Consider the following 23,617-nt stretch of genomic DNA (forward strand, 5'->3'; position numbering starts at 1 on the left):
TTGTACAGTGATTCAGTGGAAATTTAGAATTAGATGTAGCATGTGTTTTTAGAGGGTTTAGAGCAGTGAGTTCCTGTTCCCCAAAACAATACTGTACTTTTATAGAATACAAAAGCTAAAATTTGAGGACATTGCGGGCCCATATGCTGCCTTTGTATCTTGGGCAGCCTCTGAAGTTGTTTTGAAAATGGGAATTGCTGCAAAAATTTCTAGATTAGATTTATAAAAACTAGGAGAACTATATTAATATGTCTCTCTATACTTCATTGGTAATCTGCTTGACTGCACATTCTGTGTTGTTTGCATTTGTTTTAGCTGCTTTTGCTTGGCTTAGCCATCTGTATTTCTGCTTTCTTTGCTAATTTTTAGTATGTCATTTTTTTCTAGTGTTCTTTAGTATATTTTAAAAAATATATACCCGCCTTCCTTTACTTCATTGTGTTAATTCTTTTTTAAGATGGCATATTTATTATCAGTTAATTTCATAAGTGATTTGAAATCTTTCAATATAAACTGTTGTCTTAATTTTACTGAATTTTCTCATGCTGGTGCTTAGAATCTTGAGTTCTCTCATGCTCTATGAATTGCCTTATTATATGACTCTCAACTTGTTCTCATTTGGAAAGATCAAATACAAATGGTTATCTGATGATTTTTCTCCCACCCCACTTAATACCACTCTTTCCAGGGTGTGTGTCTTTACATTTTATTACGCAGAATTTAACATCTACAAAACTTAATAAATGTTTTCATGTACCTAGTTTGTAAAATAAAATATCATTAAGAGGGTTGATGTTCTCTGAGTATTTCCTTTTCATCCCACTTTCTCTTTTTTTTTTTTTTTTTTTTTGAGACAGAGTCTCACTTTGTTGTCCAGGCTAGAGTGAGTGCCGTGGCCTCAGCCTAGCTCACAGCAACCTCAAACTCCTGGGCTCGAGCGATCCTTCTGCTTCAGCCTCCCGAATAGCTGGGACTACAGGCATGCGCCACCATGCCCGGCTAATTTTTTATATATATATCAGTTGGCCAATTAATTTCTTTCTATTTATAGTAGAGACGGGGTCTCGCTCTTGCTCAGGCTGGTTTTGAACTCCTGACCTTGAGCAATCCGCCCGCCTCGGCCTCCCAAGAGCTAGGATTACAGGCGTGAGCCACCGCGCCCGGCCCCCACTTTCTCTTGATTCCAGAAGTAACTGCTGTCTGTCCTAAAGCAGTGTTTAACATTGTTTACCATTATCGTGCGTTTCTTGAAACAGTGTGTAGTATTGTGTTGCCAGTTTTTTTACCTTTTTAGAAATAGTATTTAACTGAATGTGTTCTTTTTGGCACCTTGCTTTTTTGCTAAATATTATTTTTGTGAGAATGATTCATGAACAATCCATGTTAAGTATATTTCTAGTGAATTCATATTTTTACTATTATAGATGTATAGTATTTTATTGTATCAATATATCACAACTTATCCATTATCCTGATGATGCACATTTTGGTTCTAATATTTCTCTGTTGGAAATCATCTTGCTATGTACAAATGCATTTTGTCTGTGTCTCCCTGTCTGCATATGTAATAATTAATTAAAAGCATTAATAAGAAAGGTAGTTTCTCACCTGGGGAAGATTTTGCTCTCCAGAGATTGGCATTGTCTGAAGATATTTTTGGTTGTCACAACTGGGAAGATGCTATCAACTTATGCATAAAGCCAGGGGTGCTGCTTAACATCCTACAATTCAAAAGACAGCCCTTTGTAACAAAGAATTAGAAAGTCAAAAATATCATTAGTGTTAAGATTGAAGAACCTTTGTTGAAGGATATGCTGATGTTCAACTCTACTATTGTCAAATTATTCTCTAGTTTGGTTGTATCAGTTTACATTTGTACAGCAGAGCTTAAAAGTCCCCATTGTTCCATATTCTTACCAATATCTGGAATTATCAGACATTGAAATTTTCACTATTCTGATAGATATGAAGTGGTATCTCACTGTGGTTTTAAATTCATTTTCCATTATTACTGGTAAGATTGAACATGTTTTTATAAGATTACCTTATAAAAAAAAGGTTTCCTCTTCTGTGAATTACTTGTTCATATATCTTGCTACTTTTTAATTAGGTTATTTTTTTCTTAAGTGATTTTTGAAGATATTTATAGTTTGGATACTTATCTGTTTGTTATTATGTATTAATAGTAAACATTTTCTCCTGCCTGTGATATCTTTTTCCTTTTTTCCTTCATAATATTTTTGTAATAATGAATGGAAGTTGCTCATTTTAAAGTATGTGAAATTTTAGTTCTTTTCCTTTTATGGTCTATGCTTTTTGCGTCTTGTTTAAGGAATCCTTTCCTTAACCTGAGATCATAGTAATTTTCTCCTGTATTTTCTTGGCGAGCTTTGTCATGCTGGCTAAAGTTGACTTTCTATTGGAATATTTCTTTTAGGTGCTCCAGCTACTGCTCCTACCCCTGCCCCAGTCCCACAGATATCCCAGCCCTCCTTCTTATTGGATGGGCTTTCATCACAGCCTCTCTTCAATGACATCACTGCAGGTATGTTTGCTGTTGTTACCATCATTCCATCATTGCATGGAGCCGTAGCATTGAGAGGTGGTTATTGGGGAAAGGCATTCTGTAGGCATTAGGCTGACTACAATAAGACTGATCTTCCCATGCTTTTCCAGGCATCCCCTCCATCACAGCATACAGTAAGAATGGCTTGAAGATAGAATTCACCTTTGAACGTTCAAATACCAACCCCAGCGTCACAGTGATAACGATACAGGCCTCCAATAGCACAGAGCTAGACATGACGGACTTTGTTTTCCAGGCTGCAGTACCAAAGGTACTATAATGTCTTCTTTGCCTTTTGCCTTAAAGATTGGCTGATTTTTTTCCCATGAATTTGGTAAAGGATATATTGTAATGTTTAGATATTAAACTAAATTTGCAGATTTAACTCAAACCTAACAATAATATAACTATTATGATTCATTGAAGCCTGTCATTTTTAGTGAATAATAGTTGGTCACAAATATTCTTACAGTTAGTATTGTATGATAAAGAAAGGAAATTCTAATGGTATTGAGATCCAGTAGATATGGAGTTCATTAAAAAAATTAAGAAAAAATAACAGTAGTGAGAGCAGAATTCTACAGATTGGTCAGTTAATGCTTAGGGCATTGAGGATAATTCAACCTTCAGTAATATAGTAGTAAAAACCTAAAAACACAAAATCTGACATGGAATTAATGTTAATTAAGATGAGGGATTTTGTCTATTTAGTATTATCTTTTAGTCACTAGATCAGAAGTAAATTTTTTTTCATCTCTTTATTTGTTTTTGAGACAGTCTCGCTTTGTTGCCCAGGCTAGAGTGAGTGCCATGGCGTCAGCCTAGCTCACAGCAACCTCAGACTCCTAGCCTGAAGCAATCCTGCTGCCTCAGCCTCCCGAGTAGCTGGGACTACAGGCATGCGCCACCATGCCTGGCTAATTTTTTCTATATATATATTAGTTGGCCAATTAATTTCTTTCTTTTTTTTTTGAGACAGAGTCTCACTTTGTTGCCCAGGCTAGAGTGAGTGCCGTGGCGTCAGCCTGGCTCACAGCAACCTCAATCTCTGGGGCTCAGCGATCCTATTGCCTCAGCCTCCCTAGTAGCTGGGACTACAGGCATGCGCCACCATGCCCGGCTAATTTTTTTTTTTTGTATATATATTTTTAGTTGGTTAGTTAATTTATTTCTATTTTTGGTAGAGATGAGGTCTCACTCAGGCTGGTTTCGAACTCCTGACCTTGAGCAATCCGCCCGCCTTGGCCTCCCAAAGTGCTAGGATTACAGGCGTGAGCCACCACGCCTGGCCAGTTTCTTTCTATTTATAGTAGAGATAGTGTGTCACTCTTTTTTTTTTTTTTTGAGACAGAGTCTCGCTTTGTTGTCCAGGCTAGAGTGAGTGCCGTGGCCTCAGCCTAGCTCACAGCAACCTCAAACTCCTGGGCTCGAGCGATCCTTCTGCCTCAGCCTCCCGAGTAGCTGGGACTACAGGCATGCGCCACCATGTCCGGCTAATTTTTTATATACATATCGGTTGGCCAATTAATTTCTTTCTATTTATAGTAGAGACGGGGTCTCGCTCTTGCTCAGGCTGGTTTTGAACTCCTGACCTTGAGCAATCCGCCCGCCTCGGCCTCCCAAGAGCTAGGATTACAGGCGTGAGCCACCACGCCCGGCCAGTTTCTTTCTATTTATAGTAGAGATGGTGTGTCACTCTTGCTCAGGCTGGTTTTGAATTCCTGACCTGGAGCAATCCGTTCGCCTCGGCTTCCCAGAGTGCTAGGATTACAGGCTTGAGCCACCTCGCCTGGCCTTCATCTCTTGATATATGAGAGAAACTCTCCCCTTTCCTTAATTAACATCATTTACTACTGAAATGATGACTGTTTTTGTGAATTGAGGTTTTGTTTATACCAAATCTTAGTTTAAGAAATATTTATGTCCAGTTTTCAATAATGAAAAGTTAAATAAAGAAAAGTTTAGAATAAGGGTTGAGGAAAGTTTTTCTGTACAAGACCTGTGTGTATTTTAGGCTATATGGTCTCTATTTCTACTCAGTTCTGTTATTATAGTACAGAAACAGCTGTAGACAGTATGTAAATGAATGAACATAGCTCTGTTCCGATAAAATGTTATTTACAAAAACAGGTGTTGGACCATTCATGGCCCATGGGCCATAGTTTGCCAACTGCTGGTTTAGACTAAGCTAACCTAATCTTTGTGATGACGTGAAATACAGCATTCAGACAACACATTTTTGGAAATTGAAGATGTTTTCTTTTATTTGTGGTTACAGCTGACATTGCAGCCTTCTTTGCTTATTACATCTTTAGAAGTCAGAGTAATGTAGATGTTTTAGAAACAGTAATGTCAAGTGGTTAGAAACTATTAATGAACTCTAGACCTGTTTGGATTTTGATATTAGTTGTATGACATGAAGAAAGTTATTTAATCTCTGTATCTGGGTTTCTTCACTTGCAAAGGGGGTGGTGATAGCTACTTCATAGGGCTGCTTTGAGGAATAAATGAGTTTTTTGTGCCAGGCACTGTTTGAAGCACTTTTCATGTATTCAGTGCTTAGTAAATGTCAGCTGCTGCAACTTAGGTTTTACACTTGTTACTTTAGGCTGTTGTTCTAGCAACTTACGACCTCTACTATTAAAGCATGGCCTTATTCTTGGTGGTGTACTATACGATGCAACATGATGATGTAGCTTGAACTTCAAAATGTCATATTTCATAGATTCCACTGTGTAGTATTTTCACTTTTTAATATCCCTGAAATTGAGGTACATTTTAAAATTGATACCTTGTCATAGTTTAATGGGCAGCCTATTTTCCTTCTTAGTGGTACATAAAATAATGGCGTGAATTACAGTTGATAGTATCTTATATTTAATGAAAATACAGTAATGAATAGTATTTCAGCTTAAATAATTTATCTTGACACTGGAATTATGAATAAGACCCAATATAATAAATCTATACATTGAGATTGAATCTTTACTCTTGTAATTTTGGGCCTTAGAGAAGACTAGTTTGTCTGCGCGCTTGCTCTTGCGCTCTCTCCCTGCCTCCCTCCCTCCCTCCCTCCCTCCCTCCCTCCCTCCCTCCCTCCCTCTCTCTCTCTCTTTCTCTCCCTTAAATACTTCAGAAGGCTAAGGAAAGATTTTTAACATTATAGTATATAGACTAGCTGCCTAGTACAGTATAGTTTACCTTGCTTGCCTATAGCACTTTCATCTCTCATCCCAGAAACAAACAAAACCCACCAGCATTCAAAACATCATGGTCAAGCACCACATGTACTCACCAGCAAATTGGTATTAAGGGATCAACACCTCAGTGGACATACAGGAATAACATTTATTGGGTGTCGGGCAGGTGGGAGGGGGGAGGAGGGGATGGGTATATACAAACACAATGAGTGACATAGGCAACGTTTGGGTGATGGTCACGCTTGAGGCTATGACTCGAGGGGGGTGGAGGGGCATGGGCAATATATGTAACCTTAACACTTGTACCCCCATAATACGCTAAAATAAAAAAAAGAAAAGAACAAAAAAACATCATGGTGTTTGGCTTATCTTGGTCTTTTGCTGTACAGGCTAGTTCTGCATGTACTTTTTCTGTACGTGGACCTTGTGTCTCTAATGGAGTGATCCTAATGTGTTCCACTTACATATTAACAAGCTGGCTCTTTCAAGCCTTTTCTTCGCCACTGTCATGTAGGGGGAGCCTTGACAATGTCTAGATTATGCAGGCTTTAAAAAATAAAAATTCAAGTCTCTGGATCCCAGTCATCTAATTACACAAAAGCATAAAGGCTTATATAGTTGGTGACCAGTATGTTGATTTGTTATTTTTGGAAAACTTTTCTCTTGGTTTCCTTCTGGCTTTTTTTTTTTTTTTTTTGAGACAGAGTCTCGCTTTGTTGCACAGGCTAGGGTGAGTGCCGTGGCGTCAGCCTAGCTCACAGCAACCTCAAACTCCTGGGCTCAAGCAATCCTGCTGCCTCTCAGCCTCCCGAGTAGCTGGGACTACAGGCATGCGCCACCATGCCCGGCTAATTTTATATATATATATTAGTTGGCCAATTAATTTCTTTCTATTTATAGTAGAGACGGGGTCTTGCTCTTGCTCAGGCTGGTTTCGAACTCCTGACCTCGAGCAATCCGCCCGCCTCGGCCTCCCAGAGTGCTAGGATTACAGGCTTGAGCCACCGCTCCCGGCCTCCTTCTGGCTTTTTTTAAACCACAGGTGCCCATTTTTTTACTTACATAGTTGGTCAATTCTGTTAAGTGCCCATTTTTTTACTTACATAGTTGGTCAATTCTGTTAAGTAAAGTTATCAGAACAAGAATTGGTCAGCTTTTGAAAAGGGGTAGGCTAAAATTCCTTCTGCCAGAAAGGGGAGAGTCGCTTATTGCTGGTTTTCATGATCAAAGACCTAACAGTGGGTTTTTATAAATACCACAGTGACAGCCTACACCACTTTGAATTGCTGATATCTGGAAAACAAATCGTAGGCAAAAATTAGTAGTAGATAAATCTGTTATTTGAACCATCATTTGGGTGTCTTACTTTTTTATTTGCTGACATCTCTGACATAGCATTGTGTATTACTTTTTCTGAAGAGTGCCCTTTGTTCTCCCTAGACATTCCAGCTGCAGCTTCTGTCTCCTAGCAGCAGCATTGTCCCAGCATTTAATACGGGGACCATCACACAAGTCATTAAAGTTCTGAACCCACAGAAGGTGAGTAGCACATTTGTAGCCAATATCTGAGTAAAGTGTAAGTGTATTTCCCGAAATAAAATTCTGCTTTGTTTCTCGGGGTTTTTCTGACACATAGAGGAGAGATCAATGAAAATGCCTGGTCTGATTTCCTTTTTCTTTTGTAGATGGAACCCAGAGACATCAAATGACTTAGTGGCGTCTTATTAAAATGCAACTTAAAATAATTCTCTATTTAGGCCGGGCGCTGTGGCCCACGCCTGTAATCCTAGTTCTTGGGAGGCCGAGGCGGGCGGATTGCTCAAGGTCAGGAGTTCAAAACCAGCCTGAGCAAGAGCGAGACCCCGTCTCTACTATAAACAGAAAGAAATTGATTGGCCAACTGATATATATATATATAAAAAAAAAAATTAGCCGGGCATAGTGGCGCATGCCTGTAGTCCCAGCTACTCGGGAGGCTGAGGCAGAAGGATCACTCAAGCCCAGGAGTTTGAGGTTGCTGTGAGCTAGGCTGACGCCACGGCACTCACTCTAGCCTGGACAACAAAGTGAGACTCTGTCTCAAAAAAAAAAAAAAAAAAAAAAAAATAATTCTCTATTTAGAGCTGCAATCCCCAACCCCCAGGCTGTGGCCTGGTATTGGTCCATGGCCTATTAGGAAATGGGCCGTACATTACCACCTGAGCTCTGTGCCACCCTCCCCCAACTGGTGACACCTCATCCTCCCAACCTCAATCCCTGGAAAAATTGTCTTCCATGAAATCGGTCCCTGGTGCCAAAAAGATTGGTACTGCTGAGGATTAAATGTCTAGGTTTTTTTGTGACGGGGGCTTGGGGTAGGGGGATTGGGAACTAAGAGCTTAGACATTTTAATCTATAAGTTGAAATCTGAGGTAAGAGCATTTATTGAGCTAAATATCTACATTTACTGCTGTAAATTAATTAAATGTGGTTTGCAAAAGTAGAAGGATTTTAAATGAAGCAGCCAAATGAAAAATAGCTTTAGAAATTAAGCAGTTTCTTAATTTCACTGTAATTAAGCAATATTTTATCTTCTCAAAGAAGTAAATGGACTCTACCTAATAGTAATCAATTGACTGATTTTCAAACATCTTCTCAAAATGGCTCAGAGAATTTCTTCACCTTGGAAGATCTCCACTAGTTCCTTATAAATACCAGTATAATTTCTTCCTCTTGTAACATTACCTTTCCTCTGCCAGTCACTGTGTTTTGACCATCTGTCTGTAGCACAAGCACAAATTCCCTTGACTGTCTGATACATAGAGTAAAAATTTTCTTAATGCATTAATATTTGAAATCTGCCTCATAAAGTAAAAAGTACTTAATAATTGAGTTCTCATAAAACTACTGGTTTTACTTGTGAGTTAACTTTTCTTTTATGCTTTGGGAACAAAACAAGTTTATGTTCACATTTACTATAGGTTTCGTAATATAGTAACAGTATACTTGAATGTATAGCATAAGATGAGTATGTGTTTACCTCATTTTTCAAGAGACTTGGATACGAGGGTTGAATCATTTTGAAAAGCACTCAGCAAATGTTACTAGGAAAGTCTTCCCAAGTGGTTCTGTCCTTTTAATGCAGTTCTGGGGTTAAAGCCAACCACATGTCCTGGATATGCACTTTCTTTACTTGATAGCATGACGTTGGCCCCTTGGCTCAAAGCTAGAGTCCTAGGTGTTTTTTAGTTGTTGCTTGTGAGTCATTTTTAAGAGACAGCTTTGCTTTAAAGTAAGTTATTGACTCCTAAAATTAAAAGTCTATTTGTGGACTGGACAGATTCTAGAGATTTTATTTCAATTTATAATTTGTGATTCTCTTTTCCTCTTATAGCAACAGTTGCGAATGCGGATCAAGCTCACATATAATCACAAGGGCTCAGCAATGCAAGATCTAGCAGAAGTCAACAACTTTCCCCCTCAGTCCTGGCAATGAGGGTCTGGCACCATTCTCATTCTTATCCCACTCAATCAAAGGAACTCTGGGAAGGAGGTTGTGATTGCTGGCAAGTCCCCCCAATTGTACCATGGGCATGAGGAGCTGAAGAGAACTGCTGAGGAGGATTCTCCTAAAGTTATTGCTGACCTTGAAGCATTGTTAAAGACTAATGTCCTCTCCTCCACTGTTGAGGCTGGCTGCTTCTGGAGGCTACTTTGCACTCTTCTTCCTCTTCTCCCTTTTCCGCACTTCTCCACCCCTCCCACATTTACAGCCAGAATCAACATTCCCTGGGCCCCTGAGGAAATAAACAGCTGGTCTGGAGGAGAGGACCGGAATTCATGGCGAGAAAACACTCACTTTGTCTCTGCAGCAAAGAGTTGCCCCTTCTTTCTACTGTTGTTTCTCTGTGGACTGGGCAAGGTGGGGTATTTATTCCTCACTAGCTGGGTTACCATCTTCAGGCGCTTTTTACATCTGGTATTCGGAATGGAAATGTAACAGTGGACATTAGGGAGCCCTGCCTTTTTCTACTGGTTCCCCCAATGTGTGAAAGAGGCATTAGGCTCCTGGTAGCCTTTTCTGTGCATTGCTGTATACACACAGACACACACACGTATGTATGTTTGTTATCAAGAACTGGTCAGACCTTGAGAGGTTATTTGTAAACACTGGACAGATGCAGTTAAAAGAGCTTTTGTTGAGATTCGGCATGAAGGATATGGTGCTCTATTTGTAATAGAAACTACCGAGGCTCTTCCAGCTCCCCTTTCTCTCCATTCTTTAGCTGTAGTCATGAATATTCTCCATGACTTTCGAAATTGATTGCTCCTAAAGTGCAAAGTGAACACCTTCTAAAAAATATAATAATAAATTATTAATGGCCCTATTCCCACCACAAATTTTAAAGTTTCTCCTAAATCTGTAACTTGCCTGTTTGAACTGTGGTAAATGGGTGGAAAGAAGAGTTCACCAGTTTTAAAATTCAGACTCCTTAACAAAAGCACCTTTGCCCATAGGAAGAGTGAGTATCAGACTCATCCTGGAGCATATTTGGAGTCATCTTATCCATTACTCCAAACTTCCCTTTTTATTTCTTGAGCCTGGCTTGGACCTTGGCATTCCGTTTGAATTCCTTCTTCTAACTGGAACATTTGTGTTGTATCTGTAACACTGGCACTGAAATAAAGACCACACGGTTAAAGAAGTCTTTCCTATATTGTACTTTATGGTGTTGGAATGAAGCCTTGTAGCTTCCTTGCCCCTTATGGCAGAGGAAGTCTTAATGGACACCATAGGGTAGGAATGTCCTTTCCTGAGTTTGAGAAATCGGTCTTTTGAAACAGACCAATCTCATGAATATCCACATCAAAGACTTGAGCTTTTTAAACTAGTGAGAGTGCCGAGTGCTTTTTAGAAAGAACCCATGTGTTATCAAACCTTAAAACTGAGTTGCTAGAATGAGGTAAAGGTAACTCTCCTGTGGTACATGTTGAATGTACTGTGTACGTTCAAGTATACAGGCACTGTGTCTTATATACTGAAGAAGAAAGAAAGAATGAGGCCCTTAAAATGGTCTTAAAATACTTGCAATTGTTACTGTATTGAGTACAGTATAATTACTAAGTTGGCTTCAGTCTTAAACCTGGATACAAATGTCCTTTTTCCCTCCCTTCATTTCACCAAGCCTTTACTTAAAATCTTCAGTGTCTTGTCAAATCTAGCTCTGTATCAGATGCTAGACTATTCCTAACATTTGACAAACTGGAGTTGAACTAAAGGCTCCAAAGGGGAATTTTTTTGGTCTTACTAGTATATAAGAGCAACATCTGCTAAAACCTACTCCACGGGTTAAATGGTTGACTGAATTAAGAACAGGATATTATCTCCTGCATAGTTTTCAGTAAAGTTAAGTGTGGACTAGTGCATATTTCAGACAACTGCTCTGCCTGTGCAATGCAAAATAGCCTTTAAAGGTTTCTTTGCAGACTGATTTCATTGGATGGACACTTAATGCTGTGAAACATAAGATTAACGTAATGTTGGTGGACTTCTTGAATAGAATTTGTCTTAACATTCCTCTTTGTGTAGAGGCTTTATTTTCTTTCTTACATTTGTAGTTAACCAGCTCAGTTTTTTTATTTGAACTGAGTTGAATCTCAAGAAATCTGCTCAAGACCATGCTCTAAGTCAGTAGTGCTAGCTAATGGAGCTGGGAAGGATCTACTCCACTGGCAAAGCAACTCCTTGGGTGATCATGGTTTTGAGGTAGAGTTTATGATCATCCATAGCCTTGCCTAGAAGGAGTAAAATATCATGGCCTTAACACAAAGGGTGCTGCGTATAATATGAATTGGTTTTGGAAACTGAACCTGAGTACCATACTGAAAGGATAGCAGCCAAATACCTGCCTAGGATACTGATGGTTGTGAAGACTGTTTCAAATGATTGGATCTTTGAAAGCTTCAGCGTGCCTTAGTTTCTAGGATCAGAATTAGTTCTCTCTCACTTGGCCTTGCAGCTAAAAGGAGAAATCTCTTAATTTCTGTGAACACTTGCACATTTCAGTCATTTCTTTCCCATGTATAACCACTCCAGGGGGAGCAAATTTGGATGGATTTACAGCTTCAGAGCCATTGTGAGAAAAGAGCAATTTCCATGGCTGTTTTAATAACCCCAGGGTGATAAGCAGTGAGCCCTCACACTTGGACCATACTTCCACAATTTCACATGCACTTATACCTCATTATTTTCCTCATCAATGATAGTTTGTATTCTATCTCCCTCCCACCCCTGGTAATCCTAAGGGAGAATTCATCTAAGTAATCTGAATAAACTGTAGGAAGGGTGCTCTCCCTGAGAAGCTTCTCCCACAATGTTTTGGTGCTGTTACCTTGAGGTGGTTTGGACAGTCATGGAAATTTCTTGCTGTGCACAGTGATCATCTGTTAATTTTAAGGTTTTTCTTATTTAAAGTAACATTCCTCAATGTAACATTTGGAGGGGATTCTTAACTTCTTACTAGGTTAAAGGTGTGGTTTGTGCCCCATATTTCTCTCATTCATATATGAAAATAGACTTTTAAAACCGTCCAACACTATTGGTTTGAATATTTTCATCTATATAGCATGCTTTCCATTTTTTGTCCTTTTAGAAGTTGGAAGTTAGGAAATACTGCTTTTGAGGTTCAACTTCTTTAATCTCTGCATTGGAAAATATTTGGGCCATGAGAACTAGGGGAAAGGAGTTTGAATGTGTATAATTTTTTTCTAGTGAATGTATTTTAACCACAGTGTCCTAAACTGAGAGAGAGCACTCACAAACTTTGTGGTTGGGAGAGTGGTTTTACATGTCTGTGTATTCATGACTTTGGGAGTGGGGTGGATCATTGAAGAGAGAATTGTTCAGAAAGTCCTGAAGTTTAAAAAACACTTTTGACCAGCTTTGGCTTCGGAGGGTGGGGCTGCTTGTAGAACTGGAAAATGAACAACTTTATCAAGCAATAGCAATGAGTGGGTCCCCTCAACAAGGTTCCAGGACCTGGAACACTTCAACAGAAGAAAATGCTGAAGCAGCTTGCACAGTTGCTTCACAAACTTCCATGAGGCTGATTCTGGCTTCAAGATGGAGCATTGGAGTTTTCTTTTTTGTTTGTTTGTTTGTTTTTTTAAAGAACCTGCATTTGAGCTTTGTGTTTTGTTTTTGTTTTCTACTGGGGGGCTGCATGGGAAAGAGCTTCTGAACTCTTTCCTTTGTGAACTCCCATTGTGTTCCTGTAAAGTCCTTTTTCTTTCCTAATGTTGTAAGTTACATTTTCATTAAGCCCCATCACATCTTCTTTACTGTAAAAATATTAAAAGGCTGTTTCCAAGTGGGACAGCTAATGAAGTTCTAATTATTGCAGACATATTTTTGAGATGTAAAAAAAATTAAAATTAAATGATAAGTCTTAGAGGCGAGTGAGGAATAAAATGGATGTAAACATTTACATGGGATGCATTAGAATTCTGCTGTGTGTATTGTCTTTTGGTTGAAACAAATTATGAACAGTGACTAATAATAAAAAGTCAATACTCAATGATTTAAAATTTGCTTCCTTGCTTCTTACAAGTGGATTAGAAGCCTTGGATGAATTTTATTCTAGAGCTTTGAACTAAACTCATTAATGTATTAATGTTACTTTTGCACAGAAATCTCACCAAGAAAGGAATCTGAACAACTTAAAAACTTTTAGGTGTTACAGTGAAAAAGTCTTAAGTTCAATCAGACATTTTAACTAAAATATGATTACTTCCATGCTTATCTTTTCTACATAGTTGACTTCACAAACAAGGCAAAGATGGGTTTTAGTTAGTTATAAGCCTCTTTTTGTGAATTATTCAAGCATATCTGTGCCTGGAAAAAGGAAGGCTTGACCAGCCAAAATGAGTTCTATTTCATGCTCTATTTTATAAGAACTCTTTTTTATATAAATAATTTTTTGGAGATTGGAACCTTTAGGTTTTCTGTTACTTTGATGATCTCTGGACAGTCCCTTTGAGAAGGGAGAGGCTGTGTTAATCCCCTGATTAAAAAGGAGAAGGGTGTAGGCCTTAGCAATTATCTAGTTTAGGCAGAAGTGCCTTTTGGCACTGTTTTATAAGCAACATTTCTATAATCTTTCCTTATATATGGCTTAGTTAAAATTCATCTTTGTTTCTGATACTAAATTTAGTTGTCACCTTCATCTAATTGCATTAGATGAAACTATAATAAAAGCTACAATAGAAAAGTTTAGCCAGTAATAAATTTCAGATCTGTACTTGACAGTACAAGAAATAGTATTCAGATTTGACCTTCAATCCAGAGGGACTAAATTTTTATCAATTTTAAGGGTTCTCTATACTATGTCCTCCCCCTCCCCCCCAGTTGTCCCTATATTTGGACAAATGTTCAAGGAAAAATTTCTTCAAATCTTGAAACAAGGTAAATACTGCCTATTTATTTAGAACCAAAATAAATGTCCAAAGCTGCTCAACCTATGATAGCACAAGGGATTTAGGCTTAAAGATGACTTTGTGGATCACTGAAGGAGTAAGAATTAGATATATAAGTAAATATGTCTTTTATGGTTCCTCTTCCAAAATCTGATAGACATGAGCTTTCCTTCTCCAGACTATCTTCCCATTTTGTAGTGAAGATTGGAAAAGCTCCTGGCATGAAGAGAGAGAGAGTGTGTGTATGTTGTGTGTGTGTGTGTGTACATTCTAGGGAGGTAGAGAGGGTATACACAGCTGCTATAGGAAGAATACAGAAAGGAAAGATTCTAATGACTTCTCTGTTTCTTGGCTTGATCCAAATAGTGATTTTTGTAATGATGAACCTGCAGTGAGGGCAGATGGATTTTTACACAAAAAAACTCCCAGAGGAATTTATTTTTAGGGTTAGTCTCAGCTGTTTACCATTTCCAGAAATTATAGTTACATAACCCTTGGCATACATAATACACACTGCCTTGAATTGGGGGAGAGCATGAATATGTGACCTTTGAAACAAAGTATGCAATGTTAATGGCAGCACATAATGTGAAAAGAAAACTCGACTGGTTGTCAGTACTTAATTGGATCTTAAATCATGGGGACCATTAAAGGTAGCAGCATCATAAATTATCCCCTGAAACATTTGGGCTGGTGGCTTTCTCACCGTCCTCCTCCCCCTTTTGAAAGAGGTACTACTGTTGCCAGTAGGAAGAAGTAATACATAAATAACTTTTAGCATATGCTTTTATTCTGAACTGATGCTTTAGCTCACTATTCCATTAATTAACACAACAACCTGGCTGCAAGGGTCAAATTTCGTTTTGACATTTAAAATATCTCCAAATGGATACATATCTCAGAGATGGATACAGACTGCCCTTTTAGATCTCAGACTCTCTTGTACTAAGCCTACAATTAATGTATTCTAGACATGCAGCTGGTCTGGACTAGGTAAGCTAAAGCAACGGATAATGGGTGATACTATCTTTACCAATTCTTCAAAGGTCAAGAAATTATTGGTCTCGGCTGTTTAATTCCTTACAAGTTACTTGAACGTACAATACCTGTGTAAGAGGGGAAGGCTTCCTAGGAAAATTTAGGAGGAATTTACAGGGAGAGTATTTTTTGACTAATTGAGTGAATCTTACATTTAAAATTTCAGAATATAGTGGCTACTGTGAGTCCCTACTAGATGTTAGGGACTTTGTATGCATTATTCACTATATTTTCTTAACTACCAGGCAGATATTAATCTCTACCTCACAGTTTAAGAACCCAAGCCTTAGATCAAGTAACTTGCACAAGGAGGTAAATCTATAAAGGATAGAGCTGAGATTTGGAAGCAGGCTGTCTGATTCCAAGTTTGGCCCACTGGCCACAAAACTACCATCACTGCAAGAACTTAAAAAATATGCTAACTTTTTAAAGTTTTTCTGACTTAGCCTTGCAAATAAGACCATTTTACTATATTAAATCTGCTCGAAGCGGAGAACAGAATTCTGATCACTTTTGCTACATGAGGAGAAAGGGAATTAAAATACAGCTGGGAGGTGAGCTGACGTTCTGTAGGAGGTTAGGTTGAACCTGCTGAAGAAGGTCGTGGGCACATACCTCTAATAAGGAAGAGAAAGGGCCTCACTAAGGTGAGTATCCTGAATGGCTTTGCAAGTGAGGCCGACAGGCCAGTTTTGAAGTAGAAAAGAGGAAAGTGCCTGGGAGAGGGAAGTGACAAGAGCCACCCTTGGCGGAGGGCTGCGTCCTGTCACAATTGACAGGTGCAGGCCCCACCTGCCTCTTCCTCCAGCTGGACTTCGAGGGCGGGGATAGCAGGAAATAACCCTCCCAGAGCCCCAGTCCTCCAAACCTACGGGGGCGGGCAGCCGCGGCCCCACGCCCTGCGGCGGCGGCACCAGATTGCCGCGCCCCGTCCTCGCCTCCAGCGGGCCGGGATGCGGCGCCCAGCCCCGCCGCGCCCGCGGCTACGCAGGTCCGGCGGGGCCGCGGGGCGGGGCCTGGGGCCGCGGGGGGCGGGGCCGCCGGCTGCCCGCGCGCGCCGCCGAGGCTCCGCGCGCCGTCGCGCCGGCCGGGCGTCCCTGAGCAGCCTGTGCCGCCGATGGGGGAGGTGGAGCCCGGGCCCGCGGGCCCGCTGGAGCCCCCGGAGCCGCCCGAAGCGCCCGCGAGCCGCCAGCCGGGAGGGATCCGGGTCCTGAAGGTGAGGCAGGCGGGCGAGCGAGCGAGCGGGCGGGCCGGGCAGGCAGCGAGGGAAGGCAGAGGCTGCCGCCGCCCCCGCCCCGCGCGGCGGCCGAAGCTGCCGGCGACCCCCGCGCAGCGTCCGTCAGTCGGCTCCGCGGCTCGGCCGCTGCACAGGCGGCCGGGGGCGCCCCGGGCCCCGCCGAGGCCTCCGCGCCGCTCCGCCGCCGAGGCCGCGGCCGCCGCCGTCCCCACCGCTGCCCATCCCTGGCCGCGCGCCACCCGCCTCACAGGCCCACGCCTTCGGGCCGCTGCCGCCCACCGGTGCTTGGCCGCCCCGGGAGCCCGGCCGCCCTCGGCCGCGCTCGGGGCCTGGGGCCGGCTCCAGGGGGCTCCGAGGGCCGCCGGCTCCGGGCCCGGGAGCGGGGCTGGAAGTACGCAGGGCTTGCCCCCCGGACACCTGAAGACATCACCCCGGCGCGAGGATGGCGGCGGCGACTGGCCGGCGCTGCGGTGTGCTGGGCCGGCGGGGCGGGCGCGCTCTGCCCTGGGGGCTTGCACCCGACTCGCGGGCCGGCGCCCGGCTCCGAGACGCCGGCGGGCTAGGAGGACCCGCCCCGCCTGGGGAGAGAATCCCCGGAGGAGCTTCATCACGGGGGCTCGCTGGGCGTGTTGCAGGCGGGAGGAGGGGCCGGGCAAAAGGGGCACTCCTGCCCGCGGGAGCCGGGCTGACGATCCGGGGAGACGGTAATGGGGAGCCGTCATGCAACAGGCAGCTAGCGGGGCTTTGGGGCAAGAATGGGAGGACGAGAAAACAGATGCGGGCGAGGGAGGAAGTGGAGCCTAGAAGGTGATGACAAGAAGTTTAAACGCACAGGAATGCACAAGGTGGGGAGGGGACTTTGAGGATGGTTGAAGGGAGGGATTGTGGGAGGCCAACTGGGTGGAGTTTTCTACTAGCGTTTGAAATAGTTGCAGAGAAATTTTTCTGTAGGTCAGATATGCAAACGAGATGTCCAGCCCTCCTGCGGGAGGAGGTGGAATGGAATTCTTTCTAGAGTTGTAAAAGAGGAATCGGCAGGATTTAGAAGTTATCAGGGAGAAAGAAGAGAGGGGGAAAAAATTAGAAGATTTGATGTGTTTCAAAAATACTTTAAAAGACAATGGAAAAGCATAATGTTAAATACATTAAATAATAGTTGTTCATTGGGATTGAGGTTGAGTAATATTTACATTATTAAGATTATTAGTAAGGATATCACAAAGATGGGAACACCAAAAACAATAATAGATTTGAAGGAACGAATGAATCCATGCAACAACATAAACTAGAACTCTGTAAAATATAAAACAGTTTTTTCTGCTACCACTTCTCAGTCTTAACACAGAGACTGAAAGAAATAGCTTCTTAGTTTACCTCTGACTCTGCATAAACTTTATACTGTTTATTGGACTTTATGAGTTGCAAATATAATTACCCAAAGCCTTGTAGATATTCATTTAAAAATGATATGGTCACAAAAATGAGTACTGTGAATGAATATAAACAAACATCAACTGGCCTGGTTTATCAGGAAATGGCTGGTCTGAAAGATATATAATGCCTTCAGGCCCAGAAAGTAAACAACTTTGGCTTTCTTGTTAACTTTTTTGTAGTGGTGAAGGAGTGAGTTGTAAGAGGAAAGGAGTTGAGCAATGAGGACCTCTGTCGAAGACAAGCTACCACTAGTTCCCTAAGTTTCCAATCTAGGGACCATTAAAAAGATTCAAGAACTTGACCTTGATTACAGTGCTGAGCTAATGCTATGGGAGGCTGACCGTCCTCACGGGCCTTTGCATTCCTTTATTGAATATGCTCAACACTTTAAATAATCCTTGCAAATAACTGGTATCTGCTATGGAGAATAGGTGCTCTGTTCCACATACAGTTCTCTTAAGTGGTTGAGTTTTGTGCCAAGTGAAACTGGAAAAGAATATATAAGTAGAGTTGAAGACTTTCTGAATTGGAAAGAAAGTCATGATCTCCCACACATTTTTCTCTGAAGATAAGTTCAAAAAGCACTTTTTATTATTTTTTGTAACTCTTTTTTTTTTTTGAGACAGGGTCTCACTTTGTTGCCCAGGCTAGAGTGAGTGCCATGGCATCAGCCTAGCTCACAGCAACCTCAAACTCCTGGGCTCAAGCAATCCTACTGCCTCAGCCTCCCAAGTAGCTGGGACTACGGGCATGCGCCACCATGCCTGGCTAGTTTTTTCTGTATATATTAGTTGGCCAATTAATTTCTTTCTATTTATACTAGAGACGGGGTCTCGCTCTTGCTCAGGCTGGTTTCGAACTCCTGACCTTGAGCAATCCGCCCGCCTCGGCCTCCTAGAGAGCTAGGATTACAGGCTTGAGCCACCGCGCCTGGCCGTAACTCTTTTAATAACAAATCATGAACATCGTTATTGTCAAATAATATAGATCTTCATAAAAAGGCTGGTATGACTTAACCAGTATAACTTAGCCAGACTATATCTAGCTCCATCTATATGAGGTACTGGAAAATTTCATTCAGAATATCCCCTCAGATTTATTTAGTGAATTGCTGAAAAATGGGTTATAAGTTTTCCAGATGTTGCCTACAATTTTGGGATTATTTTTATTTTTTTTTTTAACTCAGTCTATATAGAAGATATGAAGTTACAACTAATGTGGTGGGTTAATCCCATGGGCTTTGTTTTTTTCAAGAATAATTTTTTTTATCAAAATATATGTGGTTTTTTAAAAAATTCCAGAAAATTTTTGATTAAGTGAAACATTTCTCTCCTACCCCTCCTCACTCCTTTCAAAATATTTCATAACATATGTATTTACAGAGATGAGCCTATATTGTTTTTTAGTTTCAAATGCAGAAACATATCTTGTACCTAGGAGTATTCACATTTTAATAGAACTAACTAAATACGGAGAGTTACTTTACCACGCATATCTTAGTAATATGTGAGTGTTTAATTGTTTATCACCTTTGAACTGATCATAGTCCTTATATATCATCTTTATTTTTAGAGAGTTAAAAGTGTGAAACAGAAACAGTGGGTGCCTGATTTGTGGCACAGTCTCAAGACTTTTGCTTTCTAGAGACATCTTTAAATCTTAAATATGCTCTATATGCTTGTTTGATGTGGGAGGTAATTGTAGTTGTGTTTCTTCTTAGGTAAATTTGTGATAACAGTTCTTACTTAAGAGTAAGGGAGAAAATGAAGTTTTCTCAATCTAGCAATTACAGTGGAATGGTGATTCTGAACCTGAAAGCAGCTCAGAGGACAGTGTCATTGCCAGTACTGGCTGCTAAGAAGGCCCTTCCAGCAGTTACCTGATGTGTTAGGCGGTGAGTGGATCTAGACATTCTTGAGAAGGAAACACTAGGTAATTTAGTTGTTGCTACAAGACTTGACTTTGCGTAGTACCCAGGCCTTTTAAATATAAACACCCATTGATCAGGTCTAAGAATGATATCTACTGAAGTTCTAACTTAGCAGTTTATCTTCGTAGGGCGGAGTGTATCAGATAAGACTGGGGACAGATCCTTTGAAGTAAATGATGACTAACAACATAGATGTTTTGATAACATAAAGTCCCTTAAGAAATTTATAATCCTAAGGGAAATATTATATATGTGCACTAAAAATGACTGTTAAAAATTCTCATGGAAGAAAAATTATGTATGAACTAATACAGTACTTCCTGGCATCTTTCTTGACTTTTCTAAGATTGAGAATGTCAGCGGGCCATTATTTGATCTCAGAAAGTTTTTTTTAAAGAAGCCTTTTGGTGGTTGTGTGGAATAGTGTCTGCTTGTTCTTTCCTCTTCACTGAGTGCAGAATGCAGAACTTCTTTATATAAATATTACTGTACTATATAAAATATCTTTCAGTTGGACCAGTTAATCTTTCTCAAAGGTTAAAAAATAAGGAGTATAATTATTTAGTGGCACAAATGTGATGGTCCCTGTGTTTATGCAATAAGTACTTGAAAGCTGTTTAATTCTGGGATGTTCAGCTTTGAGAAAATGTACTTGATGAGAAAAGAGAGATCTAGTTCCCACTTGTAGCAGGGCTTATACTACTTCTTTAAAGTTAGAATCAGTAATAATGCTCATGTTCTCATTGTTTGTTTGTTTGTTTGTTTTTTGGAGACAAGGTCTTGTTCTGTTGCCCTGGCTGGAATGCAGTGACATGATCATAGCTTACTTAACCTCAGACTCCTGGGCTCAAGCAGTCCTCCTGCTTCAGCCTCCTGAGTAGCTGGGACTACAGGCCTGGGCCACTATATCACTCTGGCTAATTTTTAAATATTTTTGTAGGGTTAGGGGTTCCCTATGTTACCCAGGCTGGTCTCAAACTCCTGGCCTCAAGTGATTCTCCTGCTTGGGCCTCCCAAAGCACCAGGATTAAAGTCATGAACCACCACACCTGGCGCTTCATGGTTTTGAATAACCAAACCTAAATCCCCAAGAGGTGCAAAATGATCAATTTACCTGAGTTATCTTAAATTTAAACAGTGAAGCCATTCTCAGTCTTTTTTTTTCCTCTCATGTGAGAATACCTGCTAACTTTTCCTTCCCCTTTCTTTACCATCTTTAGAAATTTAAGTGCTGTAATTACCCTCAAATTTTAATCTCAGTAATTAGAAAAATAATTTTGCTTTCTTTATAGATATTTCTGTTTTCCAATGAGGAATGCTAGGGAAAGTATTTACTTCCTTTCACTTTGCAGTTGATACAAAGATACAGAGTTCTTTATAGAAATGAAGAGTTTTTTCTCCCTAAGATTGTTTAACTTCTTGCCAGAGCTAATTGTGCTGAAGTACAGACTGGGAATAAATGTCAGCTAAATTCTGCAAATGTCTCTGTGCCATCCAGGTGTTAAGATACTATAATGGGTTCTCAGTGGAGAAGAGAGGAAGAAATGTCAAATAAATAGATAAAACTGATTGTCCTACATGTAGTATTAGAAACATACTCAAGGTGAAGAAGTTCTGCTGAGGAGATAATAGAGTCATTCTCTAGGTAGGAAGGGAAAGGGGGTTGGGACATATGGGTGGCTCCATAGAGAGGGTGATGCCCTAGTAGAGTTTTGAAGCATAACTTGTCATATGAACAAGATGGAGAAGGACATTTCAGACAAGTTGCAGAATTGTGGAATAGTTGGTGTGTTTGGGGAGCTACAAGTAGTTGGATGTGACTGAAACAAAGTGAAGGGCAGTGGGGAATGAAACTGGAGAGGTAGGTCAGTGGAAATTTCTTTTTTATTAAAAAGAACAGAAATAGCCTGTCATAAAAATAGAGCAGGCAAATGTTGATCTTTAGAAACTTGTTATATTGGCTATAGCAATTGTTTTTGCTTTGAGATAACTTCATAATATATGAATTTCACATACATAAGTTACCAGATGCAGTTTTTTTGAAACGTGACAGGAATGGAAAGAATATTTGTGCAGTATTATGCAGATACTGAACTTGTTTATTTGGGATATGAAGCAGAGGGTTAGGACCCTAGGGAAACATACTAATTTGCATAAAGAGACATGTACAGCTATGTTTACTGCAGCATTGTTTTCGGCAGTAAAAAATTGGAAACAAACTAAATGCCATCAATAGAATTGATAAAGTGCGATGTATTTATATAATGGGATAGTATTCAGATGAACAAACTGGGTGTACTAATGTAGATATAGCTCTACACCAATTTTTTTTTTTTTTTTTTTTTTTTTTGAGACAGTCTCACTCTGTTGCCCCGGCTAGAGTTCTGTGGCATCAGCCTAGCTCACAGCATCCTCAAACTCCTGGGCTCAAGCAATCCTACTGCCTCAGCCTCCCAAGTAGCTGGGACTATAGATAGGCATGTGCCACCATGCCCAGCTAATTTTTTCTATGTATTTTTAGTTGGCCCATTAATTTCTTTCTATTTTTAGTAGAGACAGGGGCTCGCTCTTGCTCAGGCTGGTTTCGAACTCCTGACTTCGAGCAATCCGCCCGCCTTGGCCTCCCAGAGTGCTAGGATTATAAGGCGTGAGCCACCGTGCCCAGCCTTAAACCAATGTTGAACCAAATAAAATTGCAGGTTGAAATAAATGTAAGTATGTTAAAGTTTAGATAGAGTTTTAAATTAGGTGACATATAATTAGATGAGATATGTCTTTAGAATAATGATCTGAATTAAATGTGGAAAAGTGTTAAAATTTGTGAAAGTTGGCTAGTAGGTACCTAGGTATTTTGTTATTCTTGTCATTTTTCTGAAAATGTAAACAAAAGAGAGAGTCAAGGAAGTTGATGGGTGGAGACATGAAAGCTTGCAATAAAGAAAATTAAGTTTTTCAAGGTTAAGAATGGGCATGGCAGATGCAAAATGCTCCACAAGAGGGGGGGATACTTGAGCAGAGTGTTGGTGAATATAAAGTAAAGAGGTAAGATGAGGTGAGGACTGAACAGGTCTCATTCAATCAGATGTTCTAGCTAATGATTTCTTTCTCTTAATATTTTTTTTTTTAGAGAAATATGAAACGCAATGGAAGCAGAAATTGTTTGAATAGGAGAAGTAGGTTTGGTTCTCGAGAAAGAGACTGGCTGAGAGAAGATGTGAAGAGAGGCTGTGTTTACCTTTATGGAGCAGACACTACCACTGCCACTACAACCACCACCACCACCACCACCTCCTCCTCCTCTGATGTACATCTTGTCCTTTGCACAGTAGAGACACCAGCATCAGAAATATGTGCTGGAGAAGGAAGAGAAAGTCTTTATTTACAGCTTCATGGAGACCTGGTCAGGTGAGGTCTGAGTTTTACCACTCTGATTCTACTCTATTCTTCATTTATTACTTCTATATAAGTAATAAATGTTTCTGCTTAGACGTGGACTTTAGGATTTTCATTGTGCTGGACCTGCTCTTGATTATGGGAGTTACTAGGTTTGAAAAAAGATTTATCTTTGGAATGGTGGCTATATGATTCCTGCATTTAAAAACTATTGGCAAAGGACCATTTGAGAGTTCTTGGATTTGGAATATACCATAGGTCAGATATCTAAATTTAAAATAACTGTTTTAAAAGTTGTTTTTTTTTTCAAAAGTATAAATAGAATGAAATTGAAATGTATAAAAGGATATAGAGTGAGAATTCCT

General features: G+C 40.4%; 2 protein-coding genes across 2 annotated transcripts in view; both read left to right on the forward strand.

Annotated features, from left to right (window-relative positions):
* AP1G1 (adaptor related protein complex 1 subunit gamma 1) overlaps positions 1–13,332 on the forward strand; it is a 76,050-nt gene extending 62,718 nt beyond the window's left edge. Inside the window, exons 20-23 of the mRNA XM_075995773.1 lie at positions 2,438–2,545; positions 2,677–2,837; positions 7,207–7,305; positions 9,140–13,332. Coding sequence (XP_075851888.1) covers positions 2,438–2,545; positions 2,677–2,837; positions 7,207–7,305; positions 9,140–9,241 — 470 coding nt within the window. The 3' untranslated portion in view covers positions 9,242–13,332. The remainder of the gene's footprint in view (positions 1–2,437; positions 2,546–2,676; positions 2,838–7,206; positions 7,306–9,139) is intronic.
* A 2,986-nt stretch (positions 13,333–16,318) lies between these two features.
* The window catches only part of PHLPP2 (PH domain and leucine rich repeat protein phosphatase 2), a 56,673-nt gene continuing 49,374 nt past the window's right edge, over positions 16,319–23,617 (forward strand). The window contains exons 1-2 of the mRNA XM_012742617.3: positions 16,319–16,474; positions 22,987–23,264. Coding sequence (XP_012598071.3) covers positions 16,376–16,474; positions 22,987–23,264 — 377 coding nt within the window. The 5' untranslated portion in view covers positions 16,319–16,375. The remainder of the gene's footprint in view (positions 16,475–22,986; positions 23,265–23,617) is intronic.

Source organism: Microcebus murinus, chromosome 20 (assembly GCF_040939455.1).
Source record: "Microcebus murinus isolate Inina chromosome 20, M.murinus_Inina_mat1.0, whole genome shotgun sequence".
Classification (NCBI taxonomy): domain Eukaryota; kingdom Metazoa; phylum Chordata; class Mammalia; order Primates; family Cheirogaleidae; genus Microcebus; species Microcebus murinus.